Below are 17085 nucleotides of genomic sequence, written 5' to 3' on the forward strand. Positions count from 1 at the left end.
CAAAACACTTAAGGTTACAAACTATGCAAGTCTCTATTGGTAGCGAGAAAAAATCCCGCACGTTTACAATACGGTTTGCCACCGGGTGGAAAATACTGCACTGTTCAGGAGGACACAAGGGCGCAATAAAAGACACGGACATAGAAGTAAACAGGGACGACCGCTTACTATCAAACGGTTTTATTCGACGTAGACCGTTAATATACCTTCGCTTTACCCAAGCGCCACTGTGCGAATCACAAGCACGTGGGTACAAGAGAACACCAAAAGAAATCCAAAGGCAGGCGATTACAGAAATCTATCTAAGAAAACCATTTCAGATCGGCGAAGTATCACGGATGAATCACTGATGCAGTTATCTCCTTTTTTTTCTAATGTAATAGGCTTCCACCAGTTCCCGTTCAATCTGATCGCGGCTTCTCAACAATACTTTACAGTCCGATAAGCGGGGAAAACAGGCGACCTTATTCTTCTTAGTGCATTTCTGGCAATGGTCCGTGAGATGGGAGCCAGTCTTCTTTAAAGAGTTCTTGTGCTTAAAAGTTATGAACCAACACGCCCAAATACAAGTACTTCTGAATACTGCACTCTTGCTGGTTAGTGTTCGCTCATGATTACACCGGCTGTCGAACCTTTGAGGCGCTTAAAAAAGGACATGGGAACTTTGCATACAAGAAGAAAAGTTCGTGCCCGAAAAAGTATTTCATGGCGCCTTTTAATGAAGCCCCTCGGTGTCGTATAAATCAAGATGGAATGTCTCCGATCCACGATCACAAGTCGACATGGTACCAAAACTTGTGGTTTGAATGCGCAAATTGAAATATATGCGCAGTAGCAACCAATATTCTCTTTTGTTTGAAAAAAATTTCAATTTCTCCGCTTTTATGGGACAACTAGGAACGTAAGGCAGCGTAATCGCTGCTCTTCGGGGTTTGCCTTCCTTCATCTGTATGTGCAACACGCCGAAACCTGTTCGCCGATGCCACTGCTACCGTCTGTTGGGAACTTCATTTGCAGCTTTAAAGTTACCAGCTACGGCTTGCTGAACTTTTACACTCATGTAAAATACTGAGTTAGAACGAAATTTTCCGTATTAGAGGCCATATTGGCCATGTTCGTGAAAGGCCAAGAAGGCACGCTGCTTCAGACTATAACTTGGAAGACGCCCTCTAAATTGCTTAATTGTTAAATGGTAATTTACTCAGGCTACCCTGTATTAAATGAATTAGACCTTTACACGATTCCACCAGCTGTTAGCTGAGTTGAGTCTGGTTTCATGCGTAGTTTTTTATTACTTTTTTTGGCCTTGTATCTTCGTGAGAATTTTCTTCTATGGCACTTGCACCACATGCACTGCGTAAATATGCAGCTGCAGCACGCAGTTTTTCTTTTTTAGTCGGTGTTTTGCGGTGCTAGCAACCACATACTTTTCTCTTTTTTTATGGATGCAGCACGTTAGGTATACAACACTTTCAGTGCGCTAGCACATGAAGTGGCCATTCCTCGCATTAAGCCGTTTCCTGCCTGCCTGGCCTGCCTGCCTGCCTGCCTACCTGCAGCCGGTCTTATGGCAGGCTGTTTACCAGCCCACCATGTCAGGCGGCAGCCCATTTAATCGTGAGAGGCAGCTCGGAAGGAGCAACCTGGGTTGCAACCCAAGCCAAGCTGCTCAAATCCCACCGATGGCCACACCTGCCAAAGCACATGCCTTGTGCCAATGCGCCACTACTCACCTACAGATTGGGTGGCTTGCTTGACAACTTTTTCCCGGTGAGCATGATGTGTGCAGTGACGCAGTGGCATACGGCAGGAGCTATGGTAGGTGTTTTCAGTTCCTCCTGTCACTTTTTCAAGAAAGGAGACACTCAACAGCAACCACCTTACGTAGCAGAGCAGCTCAGCACCGAAACACATCATGCTTGCGCACATATCCGCATTTGGCCTAATCACTCAAATCTACTGATATTTTATTAAATACAAGAGATCTCAAGTGGCCTCCGAATTATGGCTTTTAGGTTCACAGCCTGATTCCGAAAGAGATCACATGAGGCTGCTTTAAGATGTTTGGTAAATGTTGTCTTAAGTAGTACCATCTGAAGTGCTCCAGGTAACAATACTTGTGATACTGATGCAATACCGCACAAAAGAGTGGTACTCACCATAGAGAGAACTCATATCCAATCTTCCAGCAAGCTGAGGCCAAAGGACAAGCCATACAGTAGAATGCGGCTTAGGAATGGCAGTGATTCTATGAACTGCCGCAGCTGCGCGAAAATGTTCGTCTTTCGGCCCTCTTCCGTCTTCAATCTGGAGGGTTCCCTAGAGGCTGCTATTTCCATTTGCTTCCTTTTCTGGGCTTCCTCGAAGGCGGCCCTTTCTTCTGCGAGCCTCTTCTCGAGGGCTTCCCTTTGTTCTCTCATCTTTTTCTTCAGTTCTTCATTAGCGGCTTTCTCCTCTTCCCTCCTTTTCTCGGACGCCTGAAGGGCGGCAAGTTCCTCTCTGTACCTTTTCTGGGATTCCTCTAAGGCTGCCCTTTGCTCTTTCATCGCCATCTCGAAGGCTTTCCTTTCAGTTCTCTCTCTCTCTAATATCTCAAAAATCTCCCTGTTCTTGGTGTTCGCTTCGACAAATGCGACGGAGTATTCTTCGATGGTCTGCAAGAAAATGCGTGGAGATTAGTTCGCTTTGGTTTACATGGTGGCTGTGGTGGCTCAGTGGTTAAGGCGCTCGTGTACTGAGCCGAGTACCCGGGTCCGTACCGGACCGCGGCCGTCGCGTTTCGATAGAGGTCGAAAGCAAAAATTTCCCGTGTGCTGTGCGATGTCAGTGCACGTTAAAGATCCCCAGGTGGTCGAAGTTATCCCGTAGCCCTCCACTAGGGCACCTTTTTCGTCCTTTATTCTTTTAATTCGCCCTTTATCGCTTCCCTTATGGCGCGTTTCCGGCGTCCACCGAGATATGCGAGACAGTTACTGAGTCATTTCCTTTCCTTAAAACCAATTTTCATTTTCATTTTACATTTGTTCGCCAACGCAGATACAGTCAATTCAATTGGTTTAGGTTTGTTTTACGATGTTTAACGTCCCAAAGCAACTGAGGCTATGATGGACGCCGCAGTTAAGGGCTCCGGAAATTTCGACCACCTGGAGATTATCCACCGGGAAGTCATCAGACGGGCTCTCGACCTCCCAGTCGCCACGACCAACCAGAGAAATCTGGTCTTAGGCGTGACAGACTACGTCCGGTCGCTGCCTCTTGGACCGGCTACACATCAAACACGACTACTACATTGAGGAAAGCGACAGAGTGCCAGAACCCTGGATAAATTCCTTCTGGGTCCCACGCCTTCCCCGCAACATGTCCAAAGAAGACCATAACGGTCGTCGCCAGGCGCCATAATTTTCGTCGCCACGCCAGGGCGGAAGCGCTGACACGGTACTACGGTAACCAAGAACACGTGCATTACGTGGACGTTGCCGGCCCACACCACGGGAGTCGCTACACAGCCGCAGCGGTACACAACACAAACACAGTAAACCGCATCACTTTCAAAGCCTACCGCGCACACACACGCGGATGAGATTGCCATTGCTCTGGCCCTCGCTAATCCCAAGTCGAAACACATCATCAACGACTCGCGAGGGGCCTGTCGGAACTACGAGCTGGGCTGGGCTCCCGGCTTGCCTGGCGCATACTGCAATCTAGCTGCCGATACGAACATCGAACTCCACGTAACCTGATTTGGGCCCCCGGTCACCAGGCACTGTAGGGAAACCAACAGGCCGATCAGTCCGCCCGCGCACTGTGTCCCTGGGCTGTCTCCTTGAATTTAGAAGCCTACACCCAATTAGACAATCTGGTCCTTACATTCAAACGCATCACCAATTACTACAAGAAGGAGTACCGGCGCTACCCGGCCCCTTGTAAGGAGCTGGATCGCGCTGACGAGCGCCTCCTCATCAAAATTCTCACAAACATTGTACTCTGCCCGGTGGTGCTTAAGCATTTCAACATATCCTTTGATGGCGCGTGCCCATTCTGTGGGGAGGTGGCTGATACCTTCCACATTGTTTGGGCGTCCCAATCAAACCCATCTATCCCTGGGAGGAATGGGGGCGGCCCTGCTCGGCTGTCAAGACCTCAAGACCCAAAAGGCCTTGGTTGAATGGACGCGGGCGGTGTTGCTTGCCAATGGGGCCCCGGAATAGGAGCTGCACCTAGTATTGTTAGGGGAAAGGCCCAATAGGGCCCTACCCCAATCATCTCACTGCAAAATAATGTACTAGAATATAAATGTTTTTCCCCGCTACCACCACCTGCACGTGGCAGCGATTGTGGCTCAACACGAACCGGTAGGCAGCCCCTTGCAATTTACTTTTCATCCTTCTTTCAGTCGCAACAACAACAACAACGATTACTCTGCTGAGATCGGCATGGCTTAACCTTACATGTCAGATCTGTGGCCGCGATGAAACCATACCTCATATTCGTTGTGAATCCCCTGAGTACAGTTCTGTAAGACATTCTCCACGCCATGCGCTGGAACACATCGATTCACGCCCGCTGAGTTGAAGATTCTTGGACACTAGCCGCGGCGATCATCGGCGGTAAGGGCCTGCCAGGCCATCCGCGGTTCTTTAAGAGTGACGGTCCTGCACGACAGGCTGCGACTGTGCCGAAGCCTTTTCAGCCACTGATGTTTTCTCTCTCTCTTTTCTGCCTGACCGTTACATTGTCTTATATTTTTGCTCCAGTGTAGAGTAGCAAACTGGTTTCTTCTACCGGTCAACCTTCCCGCCTTTCCTTCTTCCCTTCCACCTCCTCCTCCTCATCTGTTAGCAGCGAAAGCCATAGTAATATGGTCTATTTCTTTACTTCCTTGATTAAAATCCTTGCTCCTGAATTTAGTTCACGAATATGATGCTGTGTCACTCAAAAACTGGACGGGATACTCATGCCCCACCTTAGGTGTATGACGATAGAGTTAATGCGTTCTTTCAGCGGTCTTGGATCCTCTTTGGAGATAACTTTGGAGTTACGAACGCAGTTTTCTTTTCTTAAGAAAATTACGTCGATAATTTAAATAATTATTTTATTCTTTTCTCAGTGACCCAGTGGTAGTGCATCCGCCTTACGACTTTAGGTTCGAGTTCCGGTTCGGCCCTTTTTGTTTTCCGCACAATTGCTTTCCTTTCTTGAGACGCACTATTGAATGAGTTGGATGACGTCATGGCGCTGTAGACCAATGAGGAATTTATGTCATTGCTGTTTTGCTGGGTGATCGTTGCGGGCGTTTGAATTTCCCGCGTCAGGTAGTACGTCATGACCTTGTCGACCACTCGCGATTTTACTCATACGCCAACGCCGATGCTAACGGGAACTAGTACATTGGTAAATTGGTTTTGAGGACAATAAATGGCGCAGTACCTGTCACCTATCTCAGCGGACACTTGAACCGCGCTTTCAGAGAAGGGAGGAAGGTGGGAGTGAAAGAATAAAGAGGGAAACAGGTGCCATAGTGGAGGAATCCAGAAAAATTAAGGGGGCACTTTCTCTTTCTTCTTTCACTCCCACTTTCCTCTCTTCTCTTAAGGTGTGACTCAGGTGTCCGCCTAGATATAAGAGACAGATACTGTGTCATTTATATTCCGCAAGAACCAATGTACCTGTCTACACTTTGACGTTCTAAAGTCACACATAAAGACATATATATTGAAAATTATACCGATATCTTACAGTATATGAAAAAAAAACTGCGCTCATAAACTCTTTCCTATTCAAAAATGCTTTTGCACAAGATTGTTGGGTATGAACCCCACTGCCAATTACTTTGTTAGCTGCTGGTAGTTTAATACTACAGCTGTTTATTTGTATTTTCACCCGCCGCGGTGGCTCAGTGGCTACGGCGCTCGGCTGCTGACCCGAAAGACAGATTCGATCCCTGCCGCTGCGGCTGAATTTCGATGGAGACGAAATGCTAGTGGCCCGTGTACTGTGCGCTGTCAGTGCACGCTAAAGTAACCCTGGTGGTCGAAATTTCCGGAGCCCTTCACTGTGGCGTCTCTAATAGCCTGGGTCGCTTTGGGACGTTAAACCCAAGTAAATCAAATCAGATATTTGTATTTGTAATGTCTGAGTAACGGGAAGCATTTAAGTGTCGAAGAAGATGAGGACGAATTCAGACGACGAGGTGCGACGAAGAAGCATGAAGCACAAGTGGAAGTGACTCGGATTGCACAGATGGCATTCTGCAAGTGGCGTTCACTTGGATTCGGTGGAGCCACTTCAGGCAGTGTGCGCTGCGCTTACATTCAGTCATCAAGGGCAACGTTCTGCACTGGTCTAAGAGCAATTCCACCTAGAAGCTTTGCTGTCATATTTAGTTCTCGAAATCATATCATTGCCAAATTTTCTAAAGACTACGAAACACTGATGTCTAACGTGCGCACCTGCAATGTGCTATCGGGCAATCTCTATCGCTTTGTGCACTATGGCGGTTCAGAAAATGAGCGCACTGCAGTTTCGATGATTTCGGTGACCAGAACCGACAACGCACTTCCTCACCAAAACAGGATTTGGCCTCCCTGGTGTAGTACTTGGCCACAACCATCTATGAACAAACCAATTAACCCTCGGCCCTCAGTCCCCAGCGGCTGCGGAGCAACTGACCAAGGCGGCGGTCAGATCTGTGACGCAGCGGATGGTGCCAAGAATCTCTGGCTCCGGACAGGCCGCCATTGGAAACTGAACCTGGCAACGTTTAACGCAAGAACCTTATCAAGTGAGGCTAGCTTAGCAGTGCTATTGCAGGAATTAGCCGGTATTAGATGGGATGTCATAGGGCTTAGCGAGGTTAGGAGGACAGATCAGGCGTATACAGTACTAAAGGGCGGGCATGTACTGTGCTATCGTGGATTAGCAGATAGGCGCGAGCTAGGTGTGGGATTCCTCATTAATCAGGATATAGCTGGCAACATCGAGGAGTTTTACAGTATTAACGAGAGAGTGGCAGCTATCGTAATTAGGCTTAATAAGAGGTACAAGCTGAAGGTGGTGCAGGCCTACGCGCCTACATCAAGCCATGATGACCAGATAGTTGAAAGCTTCTATGAAGATGTGGAATCTGCAATGACCAAAGTAAAATCACAGTACACTTTACTGATGGGCGACTTTAATGCAAAGGTAGGTAAAAAGCAGGCTGGAGACAAGGCGGTAGGTGACTATGGCATAGGTTCTAGGAACAGTAGGGGAGAGTTATTAGTAGAGTTCGCAGATAGAAATAATTCACGGATTATGAATACCTTCTTCCGCAAACGAGCAAACAGGAAGTGGACGTGGAAGAGCCCCAATGGTGAGACTAAAAATGAAATAGACTTCATACTGTGTGCACACCCTGGCATCGTAGAGGATGTGGACGTCCTTGGTAAGGTCCGTTGTAGCGACCACAGAATGGTAAGGTCTCGTGTTAGCTTAGATTTGAAGAGGGAACGGTGGAAACTGGTGAAGCGAAAGGCTATTAACGAGTTAGCATTGAGAGGGAAGGTAGAGGAATTCAGAATGTCGCTCCAAAACAGATTTTCCGCTTTAACTGAAGATGACGACCGTAGTGTTGAAACAATGAATGATAATCTTACAGCTATCGTTACAGAGTGCGCAGCAGAAGTAGGTGGTAGGATGGTTCGACAGGATACCAGCAAGCTATCTCAGGAGACTAAAGATCTGCGTAAGAAACGCCAAAGCATGAGGACGTCTAACTCCACAGACAGGATAGAACTAGCAGGGCTGTCGAAGTTAATAAATAAGCGCAAGGTAGCCGACATAACAAAGTTTAACATGGAGAAAATCGAGCATGCTCTAAGGAACGGAGGTAGCCTAAAATCAGTGAGGAGAAAATTGGGCATAGGTAAAAACCATATGTATGCGCTAAAAGACAAACAGGGCAATGTCATCAGCAATATGGATAAGATAGTTGAATTAGCCGAAGAGTTCTACACAAATCTATACAGTAGCGAATGTAATCATCAAGTTACTGAGGGAGGCAGTCGAGCACAGCAATGGGACATTCTGCCAGTAACGAAGGAGGAAGTAAAGAAAGCCTTAGGAGCAATGCAAAAAGGGAAAGAAGCTGGTGAGGATCAGGTAACAGCAGATTTGTTGAAGGACGGAGGAGAGATTGTGCTACAAAAACTAGCCACCCTGTATACGCAATGCCTTGTGACCTCGAGAGTACCAGAAGCTTGGAAGAACGCTAACTTTATCTTAATTCATAAGAAAGGAGACGTCAAGGACTTGAAGAATTACAGATCAATCAGCTTATTGTCCGTTGCCTACAAGGTATTTACTGAGGTGATCGCTAATAGAGTCAGGACAACTTTGGACTTTAGTCAACCAAATGATCAGGCAGGCTTTCGTAAAGGATACTCAACAATAGACCACATTCACAGTATCAATCAGGTGATAGAGAAATGCGCAGAATATAACCAACCCCTATATATAGCCTTAAACCTCAGCTGTCATGCAGGCATTGCGGAATCAGGGCATAGAAGAGTCTTATGTGAAAATATTGGAAGATATTTATACCGATTGCACAGCTACTATAGTTCTCCATAAAGTCAGCAATAAAATTCCAATACGGAAAGGTGTCAGGCAGGGAGACACGATCTCGCCAATGCTCTTCACTGCCTGCTTACAGGAGGTATTCCGGGGACTGGAATGGGAACAGTTGCGGATAAGAGTTAATGGAGAATGCATGAGTAATTTGTGATTCGCTAATGACATTGCCTTGCTAAGCCACTCAGGACAAGAACTGCAAAGCACGATCAATCAGTTAGACAGGCAGAGCATAACGGTGGGGCTCAGAATTAACATGCTGAAAACCAAAGTAATGTTTAACAGCCTAGCAAGGGAACAGCAGTTCGCAATTGGTAGCGAGGTGCTGGAAGTAGTAAGAGAATATGTCTACTTAGGGCAGGTAGTGACCGCAGATCCGGATCATGAGAGGGAAATAACTAGAAGAATAAGAATGGGGTGGAGCGCATATGGCAGGTTCTCTCAGATCATGAATGGTAGCTTACCAATATCCCTGAAGAGAAAAGTATACAACAGCTGTATCCTACCGGTACTCACCTATGGGGCAGAAACGTGGAGGCTAACAAAGAGGGTTGAGCTTAAGTTAAGAACAACGCAGCGAGCTATGGAAAGGAAAATGATAGGTGTAACGTTAAGAGATCGGAAAAGAGCGGAGTGGGTGAGGGAACAAACGCGGGTTAATGACATCTTAGTTGAAATCAAGAGGAAGAAATGGGCTTGGGCAGGGCATGTAATGCGAAGGCAAGATAACCGCTGGTCCTTAAGGGTAACGGAATGGATTCCAAGAGAAAGCAAACGTAGCAGGGGACGGCAGAAAGTTAGGTGGGCGGAGGAGATTAAGAAGTTTGCGGGGATACAGTGGCGGCAACTGACAAAGGACAGGGTTAATTGAAGAGACATGGGAGAGGCCTTTGCCCTGCAGTGGGTGTAGTCAGGCTGATGATGGTGATGGTGGTGATGGCAGTTTCGAAAATAATCTTGAAGCTTCTAGAGTATGCTGGCCTCATAAAACAGAAGCCGAAGAGTGTTTTATCGTTTCGATTTGGTCGACTTGCCGAAGTGATGCTATTGCTAACTGTCACAGAAGTGGCGGCAGCCTGTCAATTACTTTTGTTTGTATAAAACTGATGCGTCCGCGTTTCTTTGTATGTGTCTCGGGAAGAGCAAGAATGCATGCACGCTTTTTTTCAGTTATGTAGACAACCCCTCGCATTGCGAAAGCGGAGGCGGCTCAAAGACGGCCCCGATACTGCCGAAGTCTTGAGCTGACCATTAGCGGGAAAGATGTTGCGGCCTACGTGACTGCCTTTTTGGTTGTGTTTTACTTTTTTGCGTTTCCAAGGTCACCGAATCGAGAGTCGAAGCCTGGGGCTTCTTTTTAGTTGTGCGTTAATTTTTTCCTCCTCCAAGATGGCGGCCATGCAGAGTCAAAGTGTAGGTGCCTACGTGCTCTCGTTGCGCTTTTTGGTGTTTTGTTTTTTCGACGCCGACGCTGTGGCGCCGCGAGTGCTCACTCGCTAGCGCCCGAGGGCTTTAAAAGGGGGCCGTATGGAAACGAACTTCAGTCCGCTCGTCGGTGGAAACGCTGCCGCTGCGAACTCCCGGGTCTCAGAGCCGCCGCACCGCATCCTCAAAACCGCAAGCTGCCCTGGACGGACGTCGCCTTCGGGGGCCGCACTGACTGCGTGTTTGGGATGGACTGCAGCCGCGCTTCCCGGTTTACTGTATGTTTGTTCACCTTCTGACTTTTGATCGACTTTATCTAATTGGCGTCTCACTTGTGTTCTGACCTGTGTAGAAATATTCAATGTATAACTTAATTCAGTGCATTTACTCCTATGTGCTTTCCGCAATTGTTTTGTAGAATGTGAATTATGTATGTGTGAAAGCTGCCGCACTGTTCAATCGAACTATAAACGTTATTTTGTTGTTGTTACCTCTTAAACACGCCTCGGTCTCAGTCACTGCGTTTGCTTACCGGCTACGCCGGGCATCAAACGGCCACCCCCTCATTGTCCGGACTCGGTGATGATGTCGACTAGTCGCCGAACCCGTGACACTAACAGACACACAGTATGGGTTCTCTGCTTGCCGATCATAATTACGACTAATTTAAAATACCCTGAATACATGAACAAAATAAACCAATGATTCCTTACATGTTCTCAGGACAGAGGGAAGTGGAATCAAGGCGGTTGCGGCAAAAAAATGGGTGTACTTAGAGCGGCTCAGGACACCGGCGTTCACCCGCCATGTTAGAGTTACCAAAAAATCTAATTTCAGCACTGAGCTGTTATGTACAGATTCCACTCAGGGCACCACTCAGAGGCACCTGATGTCCACAATGTTTTAGAGATACCTCAAGCCATGTGTCTTCTTAACTCATTTTAATTTAAGTCGTTTTTTTATGGTCTAGACCCTGGCTGTATCTCACTGTCCGTGCATGAGGATTGGATTGTGCTGCCAGGGCTCCACTCAGCTGAGCTAAAATACGTATATGCTACCATTTTTGGTTGCTGTCGATATTATTCAGCTGGTATCTAAAAACAACAGCCGTCAGTGAGGGTAGTTAGAGCACAGAAACTGATCTGAAAGACGAACGGCACGCCAGTGCTTATACGTATATTAACAATTCTTCTTGCGAAAATTTTGCCTTCCTTTTTTAGTGGAATAATGCGTCTAAATAATAGTAAAGCATGAATAGTGATGTCTCCCCGCATATTTTTTAGGGCATAAGCATAATTATTTAGTACCAAATAACTTGCATAGGTTTCACCAGCACGTATGTATTGTTCATCACTGTTGGTCGGAGAGTGGCCGAATAAGTTTTCTCCAAACGCCGCTACAATGATGTTGCAAATCACGAGATATAGACTAGCGAAATTTTTCATAGCTTATCGCCTACAAAATATTCAAAAAATGCAGGAAGAAAAACTGAAATCGATGCATACCTTCAGGAGTGTCATCCTGTATTGTTGCTTTATTTCTTCGCCGCCCATCTTCAAGGCACCGTCGAACATGTTAAGAGCTTCCTTGCGTCGCTCCTCGAGACATCTGTTGAGCTCCTCCACGCTCAGCCACTTACCCCCACAGAACATCTGAGAGTTTCGTAAGAATGTGAGACTCAAACCTCCCGAACTCTACATTGATTCACTTACCTTTCTCATGCCGCGCACATAAAACGCGCCAGCTTCTGCCAAAGCAGCAGCGTTCATTGCCGTAGCCGTCGCCTAAAAATACAAAAAAAAATGTTCTGAAACTGCCATGTGCAAAATGTAATTTCTTACCTCTAGCGCCGACTGAGGAGTGGGGATGTCACCCTTCTTGAAAACCTCTCCATAGACCTGCACCCATCGCTCATTGTGACACGCTTAAACAACCTTCATTGCTATACCTGAATCAAGACGAATAGTCGCTTGCAAGTGATGTTGACACCATTGATCCTTTTAGGATGCAGGTTTTCTGGGTGGGCAATGCTCGATACGAACTCCCCTAAGTGCTGTCCAAAATCGGGCGAAGCGTCCGATAGGCATCCTTTAAAGTTCGGGTCCGCCGCCACCTGCATGAGTAATCGATTACTGCATGCACATTAAAGAGTTACGACGCACCTTAGCTCCTGGATGAGGCATCAGAAAGCAGATCATCTCTTCGAAGGAGGACTTAACACCTTCGCGCAATACGCGTAGCTCCTCAGGCGTATCTTCCGAAATCTCTAGGTACCGTTTTAGGTATTCTCGGCCCCCTTCTTCACCGAAGCTCAACTGGTGCGAATAGCTCCAATCCCTGATCAGAAACACCAGTTTCTGGAATGGTGCGTCAGTCACTTCCTGCAGTAACACAGATTTTATGAATTTAGTGCCCCAGTAGCCTCCAGTGAGCTTATATCCCATGCTGCGCACCTTTTGCACCAACTTTCCGTATTCGCAGAAGAATTGCAGATGCTGGAGGTCGTCTTCTCCAAGGCGCTGCGAAAGATTGTAGATCTGCACTGAACTCAGCATTGTGCTGAGAGAAAATATCATCGCAGATTCCTTCATTGTGGAGTTCCCGTCGAAAGTGCCCTGGGTGTCCATCAAGACCACAGCCACCTCCTCGCCTTGAGGTGTAGGAACCTGCACAGATACGTAGTCATTCTTCCGACATTCCTTAGCAGGACTGATTTGCTTACCAGGAAAACTTCGCTCCAGAGGTTTATTCCCAGGGTTTCTCGCTCCCAGCCTCCTCGCCAGGTGAAGCCATCGAGTGTTCCGTCGGACTCGTAAAGCCAGTTGTCCCTACATTGATTTCGCAGGCAGCGTATGAAGAAGTTGAGCAAGAAGGACTTCCCTCTCCGAAAGGCTCCAGCCACCGAGATCACAACCACGGGCTTGTCCTTGACTCGGTCGTCCAGTAACAGTCGTTTCAAGGCTTTCACATCGAGCTCCAGCTGTTTATCGTCCTTGGATTTGAAGATAGGGACCTCATGGTAAATGTCCGGTTGCTCCTCCATAGTGCACCTGGGAATATTCACTCGCATCAGAAGATATCAGGTTGTGGGCATGAAAAATTACAATTTCCTCCAACAGATTATCTATAATGCCGCGGTAATAGTTGTAATTGAAAATAAAAATTACGAACAGCTGCCCCTGACAACTAGATTTTTATAGTTACAGAAATGGGGGTCTGGCATTATGAGGAATAAATTTTCCCAGGATGCTGAACGTAGTTTCAGTATTTCTGAATATATCGGACACCACACCTAACAACACGATATGTGTCAGGATCCTTATGCAGTAAAGTAAGTCAATGGAAAAAGATGAACATTACCATATGTTCGCACTGCGCATCCGTACTCGCACCATGCGTACGAATAACCCTAATGCATCCGTCTCGAGGTCAAACTCTGTCCTCCAGATTAAGTGGGATGACCAATTTTTTGCAGTGAATAGAGACACAAGAGAACTGCCGCATACCTAAACAATAGTGCTGGAGACGAGAACGATCATGAGAATGAGATGTCCTACTGCGAGATGTTATTTTTATCCTTCCACTGATTGCTCTTCTCCTCTGGTAATTAAACTCGGATCATTTTCTTCACTTGTATTTCCAACTGACAAAGACTTCTGAATTTTTTAATAAATATACATATGCTACTGTTAAAATAAATAGCGAATTGCTGCGTCTGTACTAACAGACTATTTGTTTCTTTTGCAGCCATCTCCAGAATACAAATTCCAAACGGTGTTCTGTTATTTAATGCTAGTTAGTTGTTCTGGATGCTTTTACACTTACTGCCCATATGCGCACGCAATCCCCACTGTTGTGTCCGAAATTGCATGCTCTTCTGAATCTCGTAGTCGCGTACATTATCTGCCAAAGCCTGTATCTAATCCAAAGATATCAAAAATCTAAACTTTTATTTTGTTTGTTAAGCAGCAGAAAAGGAAAACATTCTCTCATTGATCAAATATAAGTACGAACCAACGCTGCCTTTACAACAGTAGCTTCACTGTGTGATGCCGTAAATTAGGGCAGAACATTCTCAAGAACTAGAGTTCTTAAAGTGCAAAGATAATCTGCGTACACGTACACCTACAAAGCATTTTGTGAAGAGATAATACGTCGCTCGCCACAAAACATGTCGGAGATACTACATGGTTGAAGGCAATCGAGGCTCAGTTTTTTTAGAAACACGCCAAAGCTCTCCAGATTGGGTGCTCTTAATCACTTTTTTGGCTTTGATCAGTGATAATCAGTTATTGATGTACAGGCACAACCTGAAAAAATTAGGAAACAGAGAAATAAGAAGAAAGTTTAACAGCAGGGCAGCCGCCGCATGAATCCATGAAGTGAAGTGTATGTTTCGTACATCCCTACGCGGCATTTGCAGACCATTCATTAATTTTTCGCTTAACTTGTAGACTCCGAGGAAAATTGAGCTTTTCCTCGAGTTCAGTGTTACACAAACTTTTGTGGGCACGCGTAAGTGATGCAGCGGCCCACAGGTAAGTAGTAGCACAGGACTGCGCTATGTGGAGATTGTCACGACGCAGCTAGCGTACGTCGTCGTAAACCGTGAGGAGTGCCGCCGAAGGGGAGCAGGAGAATGCGCTGGCATGAGGAGAAAGACTCACAAAACGGCGCCACCCGCGAGTTTCGTGTTCGTCTGCCTGAGCGAGTGAGGAATTATTTGTTTTGAAGCGAATAGCTTCACTAGGCTAGTCAACGCCGGGTCTGGCGTGCGCCGTGATCAATTTTAGCCACATCTGCGCATGCGCGAGTTCGCCGCGTGACGTCACTGGAGAGGCGCAGGTGATGGGCGGAGCCGCCGCTATTACCGCCGCCGAGCGCGGCTCCGCCGCTCGACCTTCGCGGTCGCTCGCGCGCTCTGCGCGTGTTTACCGAGTGTGCATCGGCCCGCGCTCGGCTTCCTCGTATGACGCTACTTGAGAGAGAGAGAGAGAGAGAGAGACTCTTTAATGAAAAAACAGAGAATTTAGCCGGCGTTTCAATATCGCTGGCATGTTACTCTGCGTAGGGAGGGGAATTTGGGAGATAAAGACTGAAGGAGAGCAGCGTGGAAAAGGTGGAAGAAAAAAAAACGAAGATAAAATGCGGCCATGAAATGGGTACTAAGGATGCAATGGCGAGTATTGATGTGACCTATGGAATGATGGAGTGCATAGTCCGACAAATGGGCTGACGAAGTTCACTGCATGAAGGTAACGTGCAGGTGAATTTAGAGCTTATCGAGATGTCCAATGTCTTTTAAATATGTAAAAAGAAACTTCATTGCAAGTCTGTTGCCTGAAGCAGGCTAAGGGACCTAAAACTTTGTCCATTGTTAGGGGCACTGGGCAGAGCTTCTGCATGCAATGTTCATAGTACGCACGCTCGTTAGCATACGCAGGGCACTCAAGCAGGATATGTTCCGCAGTTTCTATCGAGGCACAGTTGTCACAATGCGGACTGTTCATTTGTCCAAAACGGTATCGCAAGCCGTTTGTATATGCGGCATTCAGACGAAGTCGGTGATAAAGTGTTTCCAGTTGTCGAGGAATTCTGGGTGAGAGTCTTGATCTAAGATGTGGGTCGACTGAGTGAAGAAATTGGTAGTGATGTGTCGGCAAACTCCAAAGCCGATACGTTTCTTCGTAAGCAAAACTTTTAGCCATTTGGGACGCATGAGATTTCGTGAAAAAACTTCGAATGTATCTCTGATGTTGATGGCCCTTACGGGCCGCTTCATCTGCTTTTTCATTAGCCAGAATGCCACAGTGAGCAGGTACCCACTGAAATGTTATGCAGTGGCCTGCGGCAATAGCTAAATGATGTATATACCAGATGTCCAGGGAAACTGGCTGGTGATTCGTTTTCTTCAGCAGGTTGGCCAGGATCTGCAGAGATGCTTTTGAATCGGTGAAGATAACCCAACAGCCGGCGGTTCGGCGCAGGATGTAAGAAACAGCTTCCTTAATACCGTGAAGCTCAGCTGTTGTAGAGGATGTCCTCCGCTGCAGCCGGTAAGAAAGGGCATGGCCTGTTGAGGGCACATAAAGGCCACAAGAAGAGGTTTCTTTAGTAGTTGAACCATCGGTGAAGATATGGGTGTGCTGTGTATATTCTTCGATTAAGTAGGCGAGAGTAGCTTGCAGAAGCGCTGCCTGTGGCATGCGGTTCTTTGCATTCACACCTGGAACAGACTTCTTCACCTTTAGAGGAGAGAGTGTCCATAGAGGAAAGGCCAGAGGTAGTAGTTTCTGTGGCTGATTAATAGTAGGAAGGGGCAGGAGCTGTGCTGCCTGGCCAAAGCTAGAGTTGCTGTGAGTTGAGTGGACACGGTGTAGGAAGTGCTTCTTCCCTTGCAGGACATGGCGGAGAAGGGTACGCATAGTTTCCTGGGCGGCAATCACCTCTAGTGGGAGACATCCTGCCTCCGCTACTGTTTCTGATGCAGAGGAACCCTTTGGGAGGCCAAGGCATATTCGCAGGCAGTTGTTCCGTGCGGCATTGAGAGTCTTATTGCTTGATGTAGATAATCTTTGAAGCACTGGTAGACAGTTGCGCAAGGTTCCTTCAACGTAGGCTTTTTCAAGCAGAAGCATTGATCGGCCGTTGATACCCCACCTTGTTCCCGCCATGAACCTGAACACTTGCGATGCTGCAGTAATCCTCTCGCGGAGTTTTTTGATCTGAGGTGACCATGACAGATTATAGTCGATTACAACACCCAGGAATCGCTGAGATCGTACATATGGCAGCGATCGTCCGCCTAGGAGCAGCGGATATCGGGTCATCGTTTTTCTTGTAAACGCCATTGCAACGCTCTTTTCTGGCGAGAGACGAAGACCTCTGGAAGCCAGGTACATAGAAATGTGCAATAGCGCTCTCTGAAGACGTTGCTGGGTAATATAGCGCGAACGTGATGCGGTCCAGATGCAGATATCATCAGCATAAATTGTTATGCGGACCCCTCGCGGAAGGTTTCTTCTTATGTGAATAAGGACAATATTGAAC

At 47.0% G+C, this 17085-nt stretch overlaps 1 protein-coding gene across 2 annotated transcripts in view; it reads right to left on the reverse strand.

Moving 5' to 3' along the window:
• Nucleotides 1-17085, reverse strand: part of LOC149328983 (atlastin-1-like) — a 45490-nt gene that overhangs the window by 4741 nt on the left and 23664 nt on the right. Inside the window, exons 2-9 of one of the 2 annotated variants that reach the window (XM_089562026.1) lie at nucleotides 12758-13085; nucleotides 12489-12701; nucleotides 12198-12416; nucleotides 11984-12148; nucleotides 11877-11933; nucleotides 11748-11819; nucleotides 11541-11687; nucleotides 2160-2654 (exon numbers count right to left, since the gene is read on the reverse strand). In XM_089562026.1, coding sequence (XP_089418152.1) covers nucleotides 2172-2654; nucleotides 11541-11687; nucleotides 11748-11819; nucleotides 11877-11933; nucleotides 11984-12148; nucleotides 12198-12416; nucleotides 12489-12701; nucleotides 12758-13078 — 1677 coding nt within the window. In that variant the 5' untranslated portion in view covers nucleotides 13079-13085 and the 3' untranslated portion in view covers nucleotides 2160-2171. The remainder of the gene's footprint in view (nucleotides 1-2159; nucleotides 2655-11540; nucleotides 11688-11747; nucleotides 11820-11876; nucleotides 11934-11983; nucleotides 12149-12197; nucleotides 12417-12488; nucleotides 12702-12757; nucleotides 13086-17085) is intronic. The other variant, XM_089562027.1, reaches the window with a different exon arrangement.

The sequence above is a fragment of the Amblyomma mixtum genome, chromosome 9 (assembly GCF_055824585.1).
Source record: "Amblyomma mixtum isolate Tamu chromosome 9, ASM5582458v1, whole genome shotgun sequence".
NCBI classification, from domain to species: domain Eukaryota; kingdom Metazoa; phylum Arthropoda; class Arachnida; order Ixodida; family Ixodidae; genus Amblyomma; species Amblyomma mixtum.